Source organism: Caretta caretta, chromosome 14 (genome assembly GCF_965140235.1).
Source record: "Caretta caretta isolate rCarCar2 chromosome 14, rCarCar1.hap1, whole genome shotgun sequence".
NCBI lineage: Eukaryota > Metazoa > Chordata > Testudines > Cheloniidae > Caretta > Caretta caretta.
The window spans coordinates 10,096,570-10,114,456 of NC_134219.1; the positions used below are offsets into that span (position 1 = coordinate 10,096,570).

Below are 17,887 nucleotides of genomic sequence, written 5' to 3' on the forward strand. Positions count from 1 at the left end.
TTTAATCGCACTCATTTCTAATCACAGGGAAACACTCTCTTTCCCTTCAAGTGAGGCCCTTTAATTACCTTTTGAATGGCAATAATTGAGATGTATTATACAGTGCTTTTGTTTATAGTCACACTGCTGTTATAAAACCAAATTCTATACGACCAGCAATTGTGTCTGCCACTTCCTATTATCTACTTAATCACACCCTGGTCTGAGTTAGCTATGTTGCCACACACAAATGGGTATTTATTCAGCAACATCTGCAGGTATCAAGGCCTGAGAACATACATCTCTCACAAGGAACTGCACAGTTTAAACACTGCTATGATTTCATTTGTAGCTCCTGCATAGATGAACAAAGTTAAAGTAGTCTTATGAAGCCAGCCTACCTTACAAAGTAAAAATCCAAGTTTCTAACATGCTCATTAATGTTTGGCTCTGGAATCAGATGCCATTAATGGGAAACACGGCATTGTTGATTGCACAAGGAATAATGAAATCATTTTACTTCGATGAACACTGTAAGGGAATTAAATTTGTGTCCACTTTGTTAGCCTGAAAGGCTTTCTGCAGGTTATCAATGGGTTGTTCTAAATTGCAGATGACAATGGAGCCTTGAGACCATGTTAGCTTCTTCTAGCATCCAACTGGAAATTCTCCTGTATCCCCAAAACACTGTACCTTTCCTTGAACAATTTTGCATAACTCACTTTTCAGAGCTTAATCATATGAGAGGGGTAAAATCCGTATGCACTGGAAATTTGAATACCCTCCAGAGTCGCATGAGCAAATTTCTGGAAAACACCAACACACGTCACACCTGAAAAATACTAGTTTTTAGGGCTGTCGATTAATCGCAGTTAACTCAAGTGATTAACTAAAAAAAATTAATCACGGTTAATCACAGTTTTAATGGCATGGCTAAACAATAGATTCCAATTGACATTTATTAAATATTCTGGATGTTTTTCTACATTTTTATATATATTATATTCTGTGTTGTAATTGAATCAAAGTGTGTATTATTTTTGAATACAAATATTTGCACTGTAAAAATGATAAACAAAAGAAATAGTATTTTTCAATTCACCTCAGACAAGGACAGTAGTGGAATCTCTTTGTCATGAAAGTGCAACTTACAAAAGTAGGTTTTTCTGTTACATAACTGCACTCAAAAACAAAACTATGTAAAACTTCAGAGCCTACAAGTTCACTCAGTCCTACTTCTTGTACAGCCAATCACTAAGACAAACAAGTTTGTGTACATTTACAGGAGATAATGCTGCCCTCTTCTTATTTACAGTGTCATCAGAAAGTGAGAACAGGCATTTGCATGGCACTTTTGTAGCCGGCATTGCAAGATATTTACATTCCAGATATGCTAAACATTTGTATGCCTCTTCATGCTTTGACCACCATTCCAAAGGACATGGTTCCATGCCGATGACACCCATTAAAAAAAAAAAGTGTTAATTAAATTGGAGACTGAACTCCTTGGGGGAAAATTATATGTCCCCTGCTCTGTTTTACCTGCATTCTGCCATATATTTCACGTTATAGCAGTTTCGGATGATGATCCAGCACATGTTGTTCATTTTAAGAATACTTTCACAGCAGATTTCACAAAATGCAAAGGTACCAATGCGAGATTTCTAAAGATAGCTACAGCACTGACCCAATGGCTAAGAATCTGAAGTGCCTTCAAAAATCTGAGGGGGACGAGGTGTAGAGCATGCTTGCAGAAGTCTTAAAACATTCCGATGCAGAAACTACAGATCCTGGACCAACAAGAGAGAAAATCAACCTTCTGCTGGTGGCATCTGACTCAGATAATGAAAATGAACATGTGTCGGTCCACACTGCTTTGGATTGTTATCGAGCAAAACCCGTCATCAGCATGGACACATGCCCCCTGGAATGGTGGTTGAAGCATGAAGGGACATATGAATCTTTAGCACATCTGGCATGTAAATATCTTGCAACATCAGCTACAACAGTGCCGTGAGAACACCTGTTCTCACCTTCAGGTGACATTGTAAACAAGAAGCAGGCAGCATTATCTCCTAACAAACTTGTTTGTCTGAGCGATTGGCTGAACAAGAAGTAGGACTGAGTAGATTTGCAGGCTCTAAAATTTTAATTTTTTTATTTTTGAATGCAGTTTTTTTTTTACATAATTCTACATTTGTAAGTTCAACTTTCATGATAAAGAGATTGCACTACAGTACTTGTATTAGGTGAATTGAAAAAAACTTTTCTTTTTTTACAGCGCAAATACTTGTAATCAAAAATAAATATAAAGTGAGCACGGTACATGTTGTATTCTGTGTTGTAATTGAAATCAATATATTTGAAAATGTAGAAAACATCCAAGAATATTGAAATAAATTGTATTCTATTATTGTTTAACAGTGTGATTAATTTAAATATGATTAATTTTTTTAATTGCTTGATAGACATACTAGTTTACATTTTAACAGCACAGACTGAATCTCGCATGGAAAAAAAAAAAGAGAGAGAGAGAGAGAAACTACATAGAAAATATCCAGTCTTGCCAAGCAGCTGAGTAATTAACCTCCCTAATTTCAAGCTCTACCTCCAACAATATATAAAATGGAAGCAGCATTGGATTGTATTTGCAGGATCTACATGTTGAGGTTTTTCTCAAGAAGATTTTGCATTTGATCACATGACAACACAATGCCACTGTAGCTATATCAAAGATAATCTCTCAAGGTAGCTCTAAAGCAGATTTATTTAAATAAAAAATTCAAGAATTACTGTCTTTTCTCTGGTTTTTAACAAAAGCCTACTCATTGTGATCACTGTCATGTATTTCAGAATACAGCAGTAGCTAATTCTTAAGTGTGCGTGTAACCCACCCCCAGTGCTTGTATCTCTGAAATGCATTCATATTACATAACAAATTAGACTTGTAAGTGCACAGCAAACCTTACAGCATAACTCCTCATTACAGTGCTGTAGCAAACATACGATGAACAATAAGGACTAAGCCTGCTTTATGTCACCTGTTTGGAAATACATGCTTGATTGTAGGATGTACCGGTAGGTTTGTTTAAAGCACACTGCAGTACTGGCTTGCACTGAATTAGGAAAGCTACAGCAACTGTACCTTGACTAATCCAAAATCCATTAAGCATCCTAGCGTACAGTTTTCAGAGTAGAATTTTTTCCCTACCCAGTCAAAACGATGTTAAATAACTGGTCATTAGCAAATTACTTTAGCGAGTCAAAATGTGCACCAGCCTAGGTATATACAAGAGAATGCGGTTGCGTGGGAACTGCCCTTCTGTCCTCAGCATGGCTGGGTGAATATTTATTTGTTCTTTCGAGAAGTATTTCTCTGAAAAGCAGAGCACGAGGAAAGCAGTAATTCTTTTCTGCTTCTGTCATCAGAATACCACCACCCTTTGGTCATGCTCTAATACTTTTCCTTTGAAATCTCAGAGTTACAGGTCTTATTTCCCATATTTGATAGATGCTTATTATAAGGCTACAGCATACATTAAACTATTTAAAGACATTGCTGGATTCTGCTTTCAGTTACACTGGTGTAAATCAGGAGGAACTTCATATACCTCAGTGGTTTAATTCTAGAGTGTCACCAGCATAGCTGAGAGAAGAATCTAGGGGCGTAGGCGCTATGTAAGACCACTTTTGCAATGGAGAAGTGCTTTTTGTACAGGAAGGCCATTACAGAGCAGTTATTTACAGTAGACCCTCTGCTTCAGTGCATGACCTCAACAGATACTCCTAGAGCAGAGCAGTCCTTCTCAACCTGTTTACCACTGTGGGCTGCATATGCAGCTCTCTGTGTGTTATGTGGGCCACATCCATACAACATATATATACTATCTGTATGGCCCTGAGAATGTCACACGGGCCACAGGTGTGTGCTGTTTGGGCCGCAAGCGGCCCGCAGGTTGAGAACCACTGCCCTAGAGGATAGTTCAAGAGCATGCCCCCATATTTTGATGCTTTGCTACTCTCTATTGGTCTCTACATGCCAAAGAAGAAAGGTGGAGATTTGCTCTTGGGATTCTGTGTACATCTGGCCTGATGCCGCTCTCACATACACCAATTCTACATGGTTGAAACTGACTCCAGTGGAGTTACTGTCAATTCACAACAGTATAATTGATAACACCCTACAGGTTTTTATGAGCTGCTGAAGTTCCCTCTTAAGTGGAATTCTGTTTCTATCCTGGCAAGTATTTGTTGATCTTAATATTACGCACACTGCTGTCTAAGCATGAACACCTGTGCTTTCTCTTTTTTAAAAAATAATGCTCCAAAAGGTGATTACGTCTCTGAAAATAAATAGTCAACATGTTTATCATATTTCACTTGTTGCTGAAAACTGAATGTAGAGTTTAAATAGGATCTAGCATTATGAAACATTCACTGGCAACAGATTTGTAAGATACACACTTTCACATAACCCATTGCCAGGAACCTGAGCACATTTAATATGTAATTTGCAAGGCTTCTAGACACATCAGCTGCAAGTGCAACTATTTTCTAAGTAACAAGAAATCAGATGGCAAACAACTTCTGGCTTTTTCAGTGCTACAAGTGTTTCCCCAACTAGTGACTACACAAGTTCCAGCCATGGTATTTAAAATGCAGTGTGTTTTCCACATCTTTCTTCACAATCCCTGGTGAGTGGGCATACATTTGGCAGGCTAGCATTTCCACTCCTTATGTAACAAACTGCTCAGCAACATGGAAATCTCAATAACAGCTATTTGCGGGGTGGGTTTTGCATGCAGTCGCCAAGAAGAGAGCCAGCGTTGTCTAGTGGATAGATAGGGTGCTGCACCAGTATTCTACAGACCTGGGTTCTATCCCAGGCACAGCCACTGACCGACTTGCTGACCTTGGTCAAGTCATTTCACCACAGCTTTTCCCCTTTATTTAGATCTTTGGGGCAGGGACTATCATTAAATGTGTGACTGGGGCCTCTGCATGCTATTGGAGTATAAATAAGAAGAATTCACTGGTGAAAGGGTTCCACTGTTTCTGTTTTAAACTATTGTGCATTGTAGCTCAGGTGTAAAAGAGACAATCGTTACTTCAAGTTGGGCCATCATGTAAGTGTTGCAAAAACAAGCTTGTACTAAACCAAAGCTCAGTAGAAATGTTTCCATAATAAAAAGCAATCCAATGAAAACAGTTGTTTTTAAACCAACAAATATTGCCTTGCAGCATTTGAAACCTCAAGCACTGTATCAAGGAGAAAAAAGAAAGTGGCATTGACTATAAACAAAAGTGAAACTGATGTCATGGATTTCCAGCATCCATAGCTAAAGGAAAAAGCAAGCACAATAGTGGAAAAGTGACAAGCAAATTGGAACTTTAAACTTCTTTTACTTGTAATAATCTAAGGGGGACATTTTCAAAAGGCACAATTGGGCACCGAATTCCCATCAATGCTTTTGAAAAGCCTCCCACCCTCCACTGTTCCTGGTCTCATAGTCAATAAATGTATCTGTTTGCAACATGTGGTTTTCAGTTGACAATATCTCCTTAAAAGCCACAGCTACATGTAATCTTCCTGCTCTCACTGAAGCCAGTGAAAATTTTGGCTGAGAGAGGCAGCAGGGTTCGGACCATATGTTGTAAAGTACTTGGGGAGCCTTTGAGGTAAAAGCACCATGTACATTTAAGATACTTAGTATTATTTGACCCTTGATGTTTAATATGAATTGCTCCATCCTATATGTATTAACATCTGTATTACAACTGCAGCACCTATGGGCCTCATCACGCTAGGTGCTAAAAACGAAACCCCTGATCATGCAAACACTTATGCACATGCTTAACCGTGAGTATGAAAGTAATTACATTGACTTCAGTGAATTACAATAAGGCCCCAATCCTGTAATGAGCTCTGCCTGGGCACAGGGGTTCACTCGCATGGAATTCATTGCTAGATCAGGGTCTAGGAATAAAATGATAGACCCTGCCCCTATAGAGCTCAGAGCCTAATTTAAGACAGTGTGTGAAAACAAGGCAATACTTCCAAGGACTTCAGTGAAGCCAGGATTTCATCGAGGGTGTATAACAAAGGAGGAGTGGGGTAAAAGTTGCTGCCATAGAGAGTTTTAAATAGGGTAATAGATAATTTCATCATCAGTGATAGGAACCATAAAAATCCCCAAAGTTTAATCATGAAAAAGCTAAACATTTTCAAGTTTCACCTCTGTTATTTTGACTGTGCCGATGAACATGAGGGCTGCTTTTTCCAGGCAAAAACCTGCTGTTTTGCTGCAAAATTTTGCTTTGAGGCAAATTCTCAGAAAGTTCCTGATCTCTTTAGAATGATAAATTTCATCATGTTGACCACAAACCAACCAAACTACCAACCACATAAAGGGTAAAAACTTCATACTATGTTAAATTCTCACAAACTTTGGTAAATAACTCAAGAATTTGTAATATCAAGGTTTTGCTTGGCCCTGGCTACAAATATATGAAGGCACAGAGGCGGATTGTCGGATAAAGTCGGGAAGGATGGAATTAACCAAGCCAAATTTCACTCTCATTACACCAATGCAATGTCGTGACTATTTGTGCTGAGAGTGTTATAGATACTTGGGTTGCAACAGTGCAAAATCTGGTCCTTCATATGTTAGGTATAAGATACACAGAACTGAAAGGCTAAAATCATTAACATATAGGGTCAATCAATCTTCTGCTAAAGCCAATGGAAAGATTCCCATTTATTTTAATGGGAGCTGGATTGGGCCCAGAAAATGTAGAATAAAAACCAAAAGTACATTTAAACAATGAATTATCATGCGTTAGACTACGGTAAAGAGGACAAGGCAGCTCTCTGGCAGCATCTCTTAGGTTTAATTTAATCTGACACATTGCAGATTTTCCTGCACAATTGTTATTAGGCCCCTATGGAAGCAAGTTTGGGATGGCTGTACTGTTTTGGGAAACTGATTCTTTCTGTCTCCTGAGGTCACCAGTGATACATAGTAAATAAAGTTCATTTTGAATGACACGTTTTTAAACAGAATGGCAAAGTCATTATCCACCCACGATAAAGTATTTACAGTACATCTGCACTAGGATCATTGCCTCTGTCTGCGGTTCCATAGCAAATCTCTCCCAGTGGTATGCATATCAAATTGGTTCAGCTGAGAAGTCCAGAGATGATTTTTCAAACTGCCCATGCTGCAAACTCTGCCCCTAGAATCTGAAAGCCAGACTTTCCCTGCCTCTTATGTTACCGCCAGCAGTGAAGATCCTGCAGTCAGAAAGGAGCAGGCACGTTTGTCGATGATGCATGGAACAGAACAGAGTCCAGCTTGCTGTCTCCTAGCTAACCTGTCCGTGCAGGGAATAATCTTGTCTTTGTCAGTTAAATGAGCAGACCTGACTCAGCCACTGCTAAATAGCACAGTGCAGTTTGTACATCACCACTTTTCTCAGTCGGGGTCCTAATGCCTTTTCTGATTTTGGACATCCCTGTCCTCCTTCCCTTTTCCCCTTCTTTTCCTCCCTTCTCCATATTTCTTTGACCACAAACTCTCTTCCTCCCTCCATGTGCCTTACAGGTCCAATTAAATCCTCCCCACACTGATAGCCCTACACACCCTTCCTATCGTTTCCTGCCATGCACATTCCATATTTCCCTGCTGCTGTTCCCTGCAGTGCCTCGTGGCACACCTGTTTGGCTGAACTCCACTGGGAAATCAGTAACTTGATTAGGAGTGGAGGAGGCCATCATTCTTAGAGCACTCAGTCTGCTCCTCTGATGACCATCACTGCATCTGAAATACATCCTCTTGAAGCATCATGTCAAAGAACGGTGATTACTTAACATGGGTACTGGAAAAGCTTGGTGTTGACTATAAAATAAGGATCCTGTGAAGTTGGAATGGCTTCAAAACGTACCATAACACACCCAGCCCTCTTTAATTTCCTCCTTCTTGTAAACTCTCAGCCCCTCCCATTTTATCTGGTGATATCTGGGAAGAATTAGAGATGAATCTGAGAAGGCAGTATTATGATCATGTTTAGGTTGTGGCTGAGACCTAATCAGGGCTAAGGTTTAGCAGCAGATTCAACAGCACTGAAATCACATAAGCGAGTCTCATGAGATTTTGGCCCCAAACGGTAATATTTTAGCTGCAGCACCCAAAGCTATAAAATAGCACCAACCCTTCTGGATTAGGAGCTGTCCCAGAACCAAAACTGTAGAGGCAGGGGACATGAATCCACATGCACGTAACAATCTAAAATTAAAGGAGTTCAGATGTGAAGTTCTGGTTTGGTCCACCCAAACCTAGCAACAATGCAGCATACCAGCTACTGAGGGCTTGATCCAAAGCCCAGTGAAGTCAATGAGAGCCTTTCCAATTACTTCAACAGGCTTCAGATCAGACTACTTATACAAAGAGAAATTAAGACAAATTGTAATATGCATGCTACTAAAGATATAGAGGTAAATTCCTTTTCTCTCATCTTTGTAAGTATATTTTTCAAACATTGTCAGTTACAACTAACAAGAATGCAGTGATGATTACAGGGCATTTCTCATTACCATTCACCCTGTTTAACTAGACATATGCTGCAGCCTATAATTTAATCTCTTATTTGCATATTATTTATTTTTCTGGCACCTAGTCAGTAATCTAGGCCCCTCCCAAAATTCAGAATACACCAGTCATGATTTATAATTTTCCAATACAATACTTTAGTTCATCAAACCCTCACCCTTTACATATTTCTAATACATTCATCTACAAAAAATAAAGACATTTTTAAGACATCATCTGATTCAACCTTTTATCTCCAGTTTATTCTCCCAGCTCCCCTCCTAATAACCTGATAGATTTCCATACATTCTAAAGTCAGAAGGAACCTGATCATCTAGGCCAGTGGTTCCCACACTTGTTCCGCCGCTTGTGTAGGGAAAGCCCCTGCCAGGCCAGGCCAGTTTGTTTACCTGCCACGTCTGCAGGTTCAGCCGATCGCGGCTCCCAGTGGCCGCGGTTCGCTGCTCCAGGCCAATGGGAGCTACTGGAAGCAGCGCGGGCCGAGGGACGTACTGGCCACTGCTTCCAGCAGTTCCATTGGCCTGGAGCAGCGAACTGCAGCCACTGGGAGCCATGATCGGCCGAACCTGCAGACGCGGCAAGTAAACAAACCGGCCCAGCCCGGCAGGGGCTTTCCCTGAACAGGCAGCGGAACAAGTTTGGGAACCACTGATCTAGGCTGATCTCCAGCAAAACAAAGGCCAGAGAATTTCACCAACCTTCCTAAATGCCAACAAGAAAAGGTTATTGATCTAGGAATGAAATAAATACAGTAATACAAAAACCACCCACAGTACAATCAATGCTTCTTGCGACATAGATTTAACAATTTAGGCCCTTAGTGTATATAGGAATGTATAATTCTTCAAGGGACAAATAAAAACAGAGAGATCAATAGAGCTCACTCCTGTTAGTCCTTTCTTCTCCTTATATTACTGGTTACTGAATAATAACTCTAATCTCTCATTAAAGAAATATTCAACCACAGGTCTATGACTAGATGCAAGAAATGGAGCCTCCTGTATCCTCTTTCTTTAATTTAATTCACAAGTCTTGTTTCATTACCAGTGCTGATCCAAAAATTAGTAACTTGATTTGACAAGAATTATGAATTTATTATGCTTTTTTTGCTATCGTACTTCCTCGGAACCCTTTTATAAACTTCTCTCTCTTTACAATCTCTGCAGATTAATTTATTTTACCGCATATTAAAAGGTCAGAACTTTTCATCCTGACACCAGCTTTGTTTTCTTGGTGCTGCCTCCTTTTTTTAAGTGCCAGAGCATTTTGTTATGTGGTGACCCAGAGATGAGGTATCATATTCTGAAGGGGGGAATCTTCTCATGAAATACAAGATTTCATATCTGGTTCATTTTGTTTGAGATTTCTCTCTTACTCAATAATTTAAGAGGAACTGGGCCAATTGAAATTCATGCAATTATTCTAATCAATATTGGGCCAAATTCTACTCTTATTTACACTACTATAATGCAGTGATAATGGTTCCACTAAAGTAATAGCTCCGCTGAAGACAGTGGAGTGACTCCAGATTTATACCTGTGTCAATGATAGACTGACTTTGGTCCATAATTCTAACTCACACAGCTTTTCTGTGAGTGTCACTGCAGATTAACATGATGCTGTTAAATGGCTCCATAGGCATTCCAGAACACACTCTGTGTTCTTTAAACACCAAGAAGGCCAAACAGGACTTGCATGTATAAGGAATTATGGTGGAGTAACAGGATTTGCAATAAAGGCACTCATTTCAAAGGAGAGTCTTGTTTGTGTAATCTGTGGAACCTATTTTCAGATTATCCACATAGCTAAGGAGGAGAAACCTTTGCTTTCACCACAACAGTCATGCCTGGCAAAAAAAACAGCAACAACAACAAAAAAACTAAACAGCAGAACCATCACATCTGTTCACTAGCGCAGGTGTATTTCTGCTTAGAAAGTCAATGCTGCCATTGAAAGAAAGCCCAGTTTTGGTAAACAAGGTCAAACCCAGGTGTTTCTGAGAGTCAGGTGGCTATTTGCATCAGCATAAAAGAGCCGGGCAGGAAATAAACTAAAGAAAATATGAGCCTGTCCCTGCAGTCTGATTCAGACAAAAAAAATCATATGGGGCTGAATTCTGCATGGCCTTATCCCACTGTTTATTCGCAGGGAAAGCAATGCAGGGTTTGCCCCGTTTGCCTGAATGGCAGCAGGGTGGTATGTTCAAAGCCAGAAGTCCAAAATATTGACTTCAGCGAAGTTACTCTCCATATGGACAAGAGAAAGAGACTTTAGAAAACAGAACCAAGAAGAGGTGCAAAACGGGTTAACTGCAGGAACATAACTGTCCCCCTTGGCCAGAGGGGTCTGGAGTCAAATCAGCAGAGAAGTAGCCCCAGGCTCCCTGAGGGTGCCTCTTCCTGCTCTAGGCTGCAGGAGAAAGTGCATTTCCGTGCAATCACCTCGGACGTGATTTGACCCAGAGCAGCCTGGCCCTGCGGTGCGGAGCGCTCAGGGGTGCCCCCCCCGGATCAGAGGGGGAGCCCTAGTTAAAAGAGGTGGCAGAGTTGCCGCAAAGGGGCAGCGATGCGGGAGCCCTAGGCAGGGGGAGCCTGCAGGTGCAAAGGGGGGGGGTGCAGGACGGGGGAGGGGGATGCAGGACGGGGGGGGGGAGAGGCGGGCGGGCGCTGCAGGGTGAACGGGGGGAGGGAGCCCCGGGTGGCGCTGGAGGAACCGGAGCCCCGGTGGCAACTGCCCCGCTCGGGGGCTGGGCGCGCCCCCAGCCCCTCTCACCTCATCCCCGTGGCCGAACTGCAGCCCCAGGGCGACGAAACGCTCCACGCGGACGAAGCCGGCCGCATCCTCGTCGCACACGTCGAAGACCTCCTTGAGCTTCCGCAGGAGCCGCATCCAGTCGGCCTGGCCCCCGAGCCCGCCCGGCTCCATCCCGGGCGCCTAGCTGCAGCCCCGCGCCAGGCGCCAGCCGGCCGCAGCCATGGTCGCCCGGCTGCCTCCCGCCGGCGTGTGACATCAGCCAGCTGGGGGGAGGGACCACAGAACGGGGGGGGGGGGGGAGAACCGGGGAGGGGGAGAGCGAGAGCCGGGAGAAGGAGGGCGGGAGAGCCAGGGGAGGGGGAGAAGAGGGATGGGAGAGGGGAGGGGGAGAACCAGGGGAGGGGGAGAAGGGGGATGGGAGAGCCAGGGGAGGGGGAGAACCGGGGGATGGGAGAGAGGAGGGGGAGAACCAGGGGAGGGGGAGAAGGGGGATGGGAGAGGGGAGGGGGAGAACCGGGAGAAGGAGGGCGGGAGAGCCAGGGGAGGGGGAGAACCGGGGGATGGGAGAGCCAGGGGAAGAGGAGAAGAGGGATGGGAGAGGGGAGGGGGAGAAGGGGGAGGGGGAGAGCCAGGGGAAGGGGAGAACCAGGGGAAAGCGAAAAGGGAGAGGGGAGGGGGAGAACCAGGAGAAGGGGGAAGGGAGAGGGGAGAGGGGAGGGGGAGAACCTAGAGAAGGGGAGAAGGGGGATGGGAGAAGGGAGGCGGAGAACCAGGGGAAGGGGAGAAGGGGGAGGGGAAGGGGAGACCCAGGGGAAGGGGAGAAGGGAGAGGGGAGGGGGAGAACCAGGGGAAGGGGAGAAGGAAGGGGGAGAATGAGGAGAAGGGGGATGGGAGGGGGAGAACAAGAAGGGGGGTGGGAGAAAACTAACAGCAAAGGGGGCAGCATGCTTTAGTGGTTAGAGCATGGAATTGAGGCTCCAGGAACCTGGGTTCTATTCCTGGCTCTGCCACTCGCCCACTGAGTCACTCCACCCCGCTGTGCCTCAGTTTTCCCCGTTTGTAAAATGGGGATAATACTTGTCCTCCTTTATAAAGTGCTTTGAGCTCCACAGCTGAAAAGTACATGAAAAGTCATGTAACAGCTCAGTATTAGATGCCAGTAGAATATAAAATTAAATATTAAGATTAAATGGAGGAGGGCTGGGAATGAAAAGAAAATATGTGACTAAGATAAAGAGAAGGAAAACACCTGTCTGATCCAGGTAAAGCGAATAGTTGCATCTTACTTTGTGCTACTCAGAAAACATCCCGCAGCAGTGTTTGTTTGTAAGAGGGGATATTGCATGGTGATATAAGTCAGACATGACTAACTCATTTAATGACTCACGTGCCATTGCAAGTTAGGCCTTCCTGTTATTCAGTGTAAATTTATCCTTTCTTAATTTAAGCCTTTTGCTACTTTTGCTGTCCCCCCGTCTTAAAATAACCCTTCTAGTCTTTGAGCTTTCTGAGGAGTGGGTCAAAGGAATGGACAAAGAATGGGTCCCTCTTTCTGCACCATGCCTTCGGCCCTGTGAATCTTGGAGGCAGCCTTTGGAGCAGGTACCATGAGTTTGTTTAGGCTTAGGTACTTGATGGCTCAGAATCTGGCCAGTCACTCTTACTTTTGCCAAAAGCGCCACAGTTGTTAATAAGCACAAGTGGCCATTACTCCAGTTTTACATTGTGTGTGATTTTATGAGTGATGTTTTGCAGGTTGTCAATAAGGCTGCTCACTTAAAATGCTCTGTGCTAAAGATTTTACAGTTAGCGCTGGACTTTGAATTGAAACACTATCTCATTAATTTCTTGCTTTAACACAGCAAAATAACAAAGGCCTCACATTCCACCTAATGTCTCTGGAAATGCCATGACGGAAGGAAGCCAGCCAAAATGCTTTCCTCCCCTGGGAGGCAGGAGGCGTACACCCCCAAGAAGTTTTGGTACTCCAAATGTGCACTTCATCCTATTCGTATGTAAATGTAATGTTCATGAAGAGGGCTGGCTTGACAGCCCTGTGGGCTGATGTCTTCTGTTGATCCGTAGAACAGTGACAATGCAAGGAACAGAAGTGGTGCAAGCTTCCCACATCCTGTCACCTTAATTTGAAGGGGTCACATATAGACGGCAGGGGTTACAATGACACTGTCACCTTGATACTTCTTTAAGTGACCTATTTTAAAAATTCCAGTTTCTGTAAAACAGCCTTTAAATAAATACTCTGTCCTGACATTTAAAAAAAAATGTATAAGGTTTTTCTGCTCCTGTACCGATGTTTACCAGGGTCTTTCCATCATGGAAGAAACTGACTTTGAAGTCCGTGGGTGTCAGGGCCAGGATATAAATGGCCAGGCCTAGTGGTTAGCATAGGGCAGGGTGCTGGGTTCCCATGCCAGTGGGGGTTCAGAACCAGGAGGTCAGGAGCTGAGGTCAGGAATCAGGCTGAGTCAGGAGGCCAGGGTGAGGTAGTGCTCGGTGAGCAGCTCAAAGCATGGTAGAGCCCAGCACTTCCTGCTCCTGACCCTGACCTCCTGATTCCTAGTATCTGACTCTCAGTTCATGACCTCCTAGTTCTGAACCCTGGTTGGCATGGGGAGATGGTCCCTCCCACCCCATCCTACATTTATCACTGGCCAACTTCGTCCCAGTGTCAACCGTTTGTACGGATGATTTCCTGTTCCTCCTTCCGGCTTAAGTAGAGGAAGCAGGCCAACCAGAAGCTCCAGTGTTCCAGCAATTGGGGCTCAGGGGTGATGCCGTCTATCTGAGCTGGTCTTCAAGGAGTTCTGATTCTAGTTGCTGCCAGTAAGTTGTTAGCTGCAGTGTGATGATAGACAAGAACTCCTGTGGACCTGGGTTCAAAATCCATGGATTGCCGGCAAATCCCAGCAGGCAAATGTATTTGTACAATCTAACTTTAATTTCCCTTTTAATTTTGTTTTAAACACTCAGAGATACCTTAGCCAGCCAGGGAATAGGCATCCTTTTTATTCCCCCTTTTCCTAAATCTGCAGATTGAATTTGCCAAACCTTATGGAAAAACATAAACCCCTTGAGTTCAACTGGCCCTTTGCTAATAAGAGAAAACGGGCACCTCTTCTAGGAGCAGAAAACAAAGAGCAGAGATCTCAGAGGTGAGATTTTGATAGTTGGTGCAAGAAGAAGGGAACAGTCAGCTGTGAAGCAAGGGATAAAAGAGGAGATTTGAGGCCAGAGAATTGGTAAGAAGTAAGAGAAGGGAAGCAAAGTGTTTGATCAGAGAGTGGCTGGGAACTAAAAGGTTGTGAAGTCAGAGCAGCATCCTGAGATTTCAGGGCCATTGTGCTGGGCTTGGACTTGTAAGCTCCAAGTTCAAAACTGGCTACAGGGAGAATGGATTTGGCAATCTCCTCCTCAGTGTTGTCAACCTCCAGCATTTAAAAATCATAAATAGGGCCTCCAAAATCTAGAGATTGTCTCTCAACTCATGACCTGTGAAAGAAATAATACATCTCAGGTTCTTTTATCTGCTTTCTGGTTTTGGAGACTTTAGGGCCACTTTTCAAGCTTTTCTCCATAACCCTGATGTCTAGAACATAAAAACGGACACAATGGATCAGACCAGTGGTCCATCTAGCCCAGTACTCTGTCTTCCGACAGCGGCCAATGCCAGGTGCTTCAGGGGGAATGAACAGAACAAGGCAATTATCAAGCCATCCATCCCTGGTTGTCCAGTCCCAGCTTCTGGCAGTCAAAGGTTTGGGGAAACCCAAAGCATGGAGTTGTGCCCCGGACCATCTTGGATAATAGCCACTGATGGACCTATCCTGCATTCACTTATCTAATTCTTTTTTGAACTGTTATACTTTTGATCTTCACATCATCCCCCGGCAATGAGTTTCACAGGTTGACTGTTGCGTGAGGAAGTACTTTCTTTATGTTTGTTTTAAACCTGCTGCCTATTAATTTCACTGGATGACCCCTAGTTCTTGTGTTATATGAAAGGGTATATAACACTTCCAGATCTATTCATTTTCTCCACACCATTCATGATTTTATAGATGTCTATCATCTTCTTAGTCATTTCTTTTCTGAGATGAACAGTCCCATTTGTTTTAGTCTCTCCTCGTAAGGCAGCTGTTCCATATCCCTGCTCATTTTTATTGACTTTCTCTGTGACTTTTCCAATTCTAATATATCTTTTTTGAGATGGAGCAACCAGAACTGCGTGCAGTATTTAAGGTGTGGGCATATTATGGATTTATATAGTAGCATTATGATATTTTTCTGTCTTCTTATCTATCCCTTTCTTAATGGTTTCTAACGTTCTGTTAGGTTTTTGACTGCCATTTTGCATAGAGCAGATGTTTGCAGAGAACTATCCACGATGACGCCAAGATCTTTCTTGAGTGGTAACAGCTAATTCTGATCCCATCAATCTGTGTATATAGAAACTTTCTTGTAGTTTTATATGAAAGCTGAGATTTTCTTGTAATCAATTGACTCCAGGAGCTGGAGCTTAGGGAAAATCACCAAATAGGACAAGAATTGTGGATACAATCATAAGTTTGCAACATGGCAGATCCTAGCCTGCACTGATGTGCATTGCATACTGCGCTATAGAAGTGGGCATGACTGGTTGTGCCTGATGAGCACAAAGAAACACATTCTCCAGCGGCAGAATAGAAATAACTTCCACTGACATCAATGGGCGTTCCTCCTGTCCTGTGATGAGGGAGCAGTGTCCCTGGGCTGGGAGCGGCAACTCAGGGTGGTTATGCACTGGCAAATATGGGGAAGCTTGTACAAAATCTGCCTGCTCAATGTCTAGATCACGTTGTCTCATATTTGTCCCTAGCTGTAGATACATTTACAAAGAAGCACTGGGAGCTCAGGCAGTAAATTGAAGAGCTGGTGCTGAAGTCTGAAAACCAACTCACAAAACTGGCGTGCCAGTGAGATCTGCAAGAAGGCCGATATCGGAGAGCTGCAAAGTATGGTAAAGAAACTGTCACTGTAGACAGCTGAGTTCAGAGCTGAGATCTGGGAGCGCTGGGAGCTGAGATGTGAGCGGCAGGAGCGAGATTTTGGGAGTTAAGGACTGAGATCTGAAAGCTGGGAGTAGCCCAGGCGCACTGAGGCAGGGAGGCTGAGCTGAATGTGTGCTATACTCACTTGCCTTGCAACTGCAATTGGAAGACACAGTATGAAAGGCTGAACTGAGTGGGAGTTCCCTTTTATTGTCAGTGGACTGTATGTCGTAGGCTTAATTTCTTGCTGATGTTCTATATCCTCCAAACCTTTTTAGGAGGTATCTGGCAGTACAAAAGGCTATTTCTCCCTGCCAGAACAGGTGGTTATTATTTAACAAGTTAATTACCTCCGTTAGTCATCACAGGACTTGACTAGGAGTGAGAAGGCAAACAGCAAAGCACTGAGGCTGAGATTTCCAGAGCTGCTGTGACAGTTTGCAGAACCGGTCTACGTACAACTTATAAATTCCAGATTGATTTAATCAACTGTTTATATTCCTTATGTCTAATGATTTTCTTTACTGTGTTTGAATGCCCTATACTCCTTGCATGAAGGAGGCAGGGGAGTGGTGACTACAAGTCTATCTATGAACAAGGCCCTTTATTTTTTGTTTTTATTTTTTTTAATAATTTCCTGGGTGTTTATCCGTGTTTATTACAAATAGTTAAAAAAGAGGTGAAAATCAGAGTAAAAATTAACGTAACAGTTTTCTGGGTAAATATCATGGTTAATATTATGGGATGGGAAGGCAGAAAAAAAGCAACAAATAGAGAAAGTAAGAGTATTGAAAGTTAAAGCAGTGTAATGCTGTGGTTTGTTTCATGAATTGCACGTTAACAGTATGTTCACATAGGCACGTACATGCATATGCATGTGTATCTTTCATTACACTGCCTTATTTTAATACACAGCCTTGCATTTACACTTAGACTCATTTATTATTAACATAAACACATATACTAATGTAACCTATTGGATTTGCTTAACATAATCAGTATTTTCATGTACTTGAGCGGTCCAAAAATTTAATGAAAACCAGTAAAAACTAAATAACAGTTTTGTAAAACTCAGGAATTTTTCAGTAAAAATCAGTTCAAACTGAAAATGAAGGGCCTTCTCTATGAATAGATCAGTCATTAAAGGCTATCAGCACCTGAATAGATCTTGCTCAGGCAGAAGGAAAAAAGAACTGCATCCAAGCTAAATCCAGTTTTCTCCAACTTCTCTGTAGAAGGCTAGGGTTTGAAGAAATAGAATATTCCCAGGAGAGGGAGCCAAGCCATCAGGTGTTGGTACAGCCTTTTAAAAACATAGAGATTGGGTGGGTTTGCCTGACAAAGGAAGCTTGGGCAGGAGAGAGGGACAAGCTTTTGGAGGAAGAGGGACTTTCTGGCTGTGGAACCAGACAAGGCTGAAGGAAGCTGGCTGCAGGAGAGAGAGAGGAGAAGCCCTGAGCTGCAGGAGGGGATATTGTGGACACCCTAAAGGACTCT

General features: G+C 43.0%; 1 protein-coding gene across 1 annotated transcript in view; it reads right to left on the reverse strand.

Moving 5' to 3' along the window:
• The window catches only part of RAB11FIP4 (RAB11 family interacting protein 4), a 211,065-nt gene extending 199,466 nt beyond the window's left edge, over nt 1–11,599 (reverse strand). The window contains exon 1 of the mRNA XM_048817606.2: nt 11,361–11,599. Coding sequence (XP_048673563.1) covers nt 11,361–11,513 — 153 coding nt within the window. The 5' untranslated portion in view covers nt 11,514–11,599. The remainder of the gene's footprint in view (nt 1–11,360) is intronic.
• Nucleotides 11,600–17,887: the final 6,288 nt, after the last annotated feature.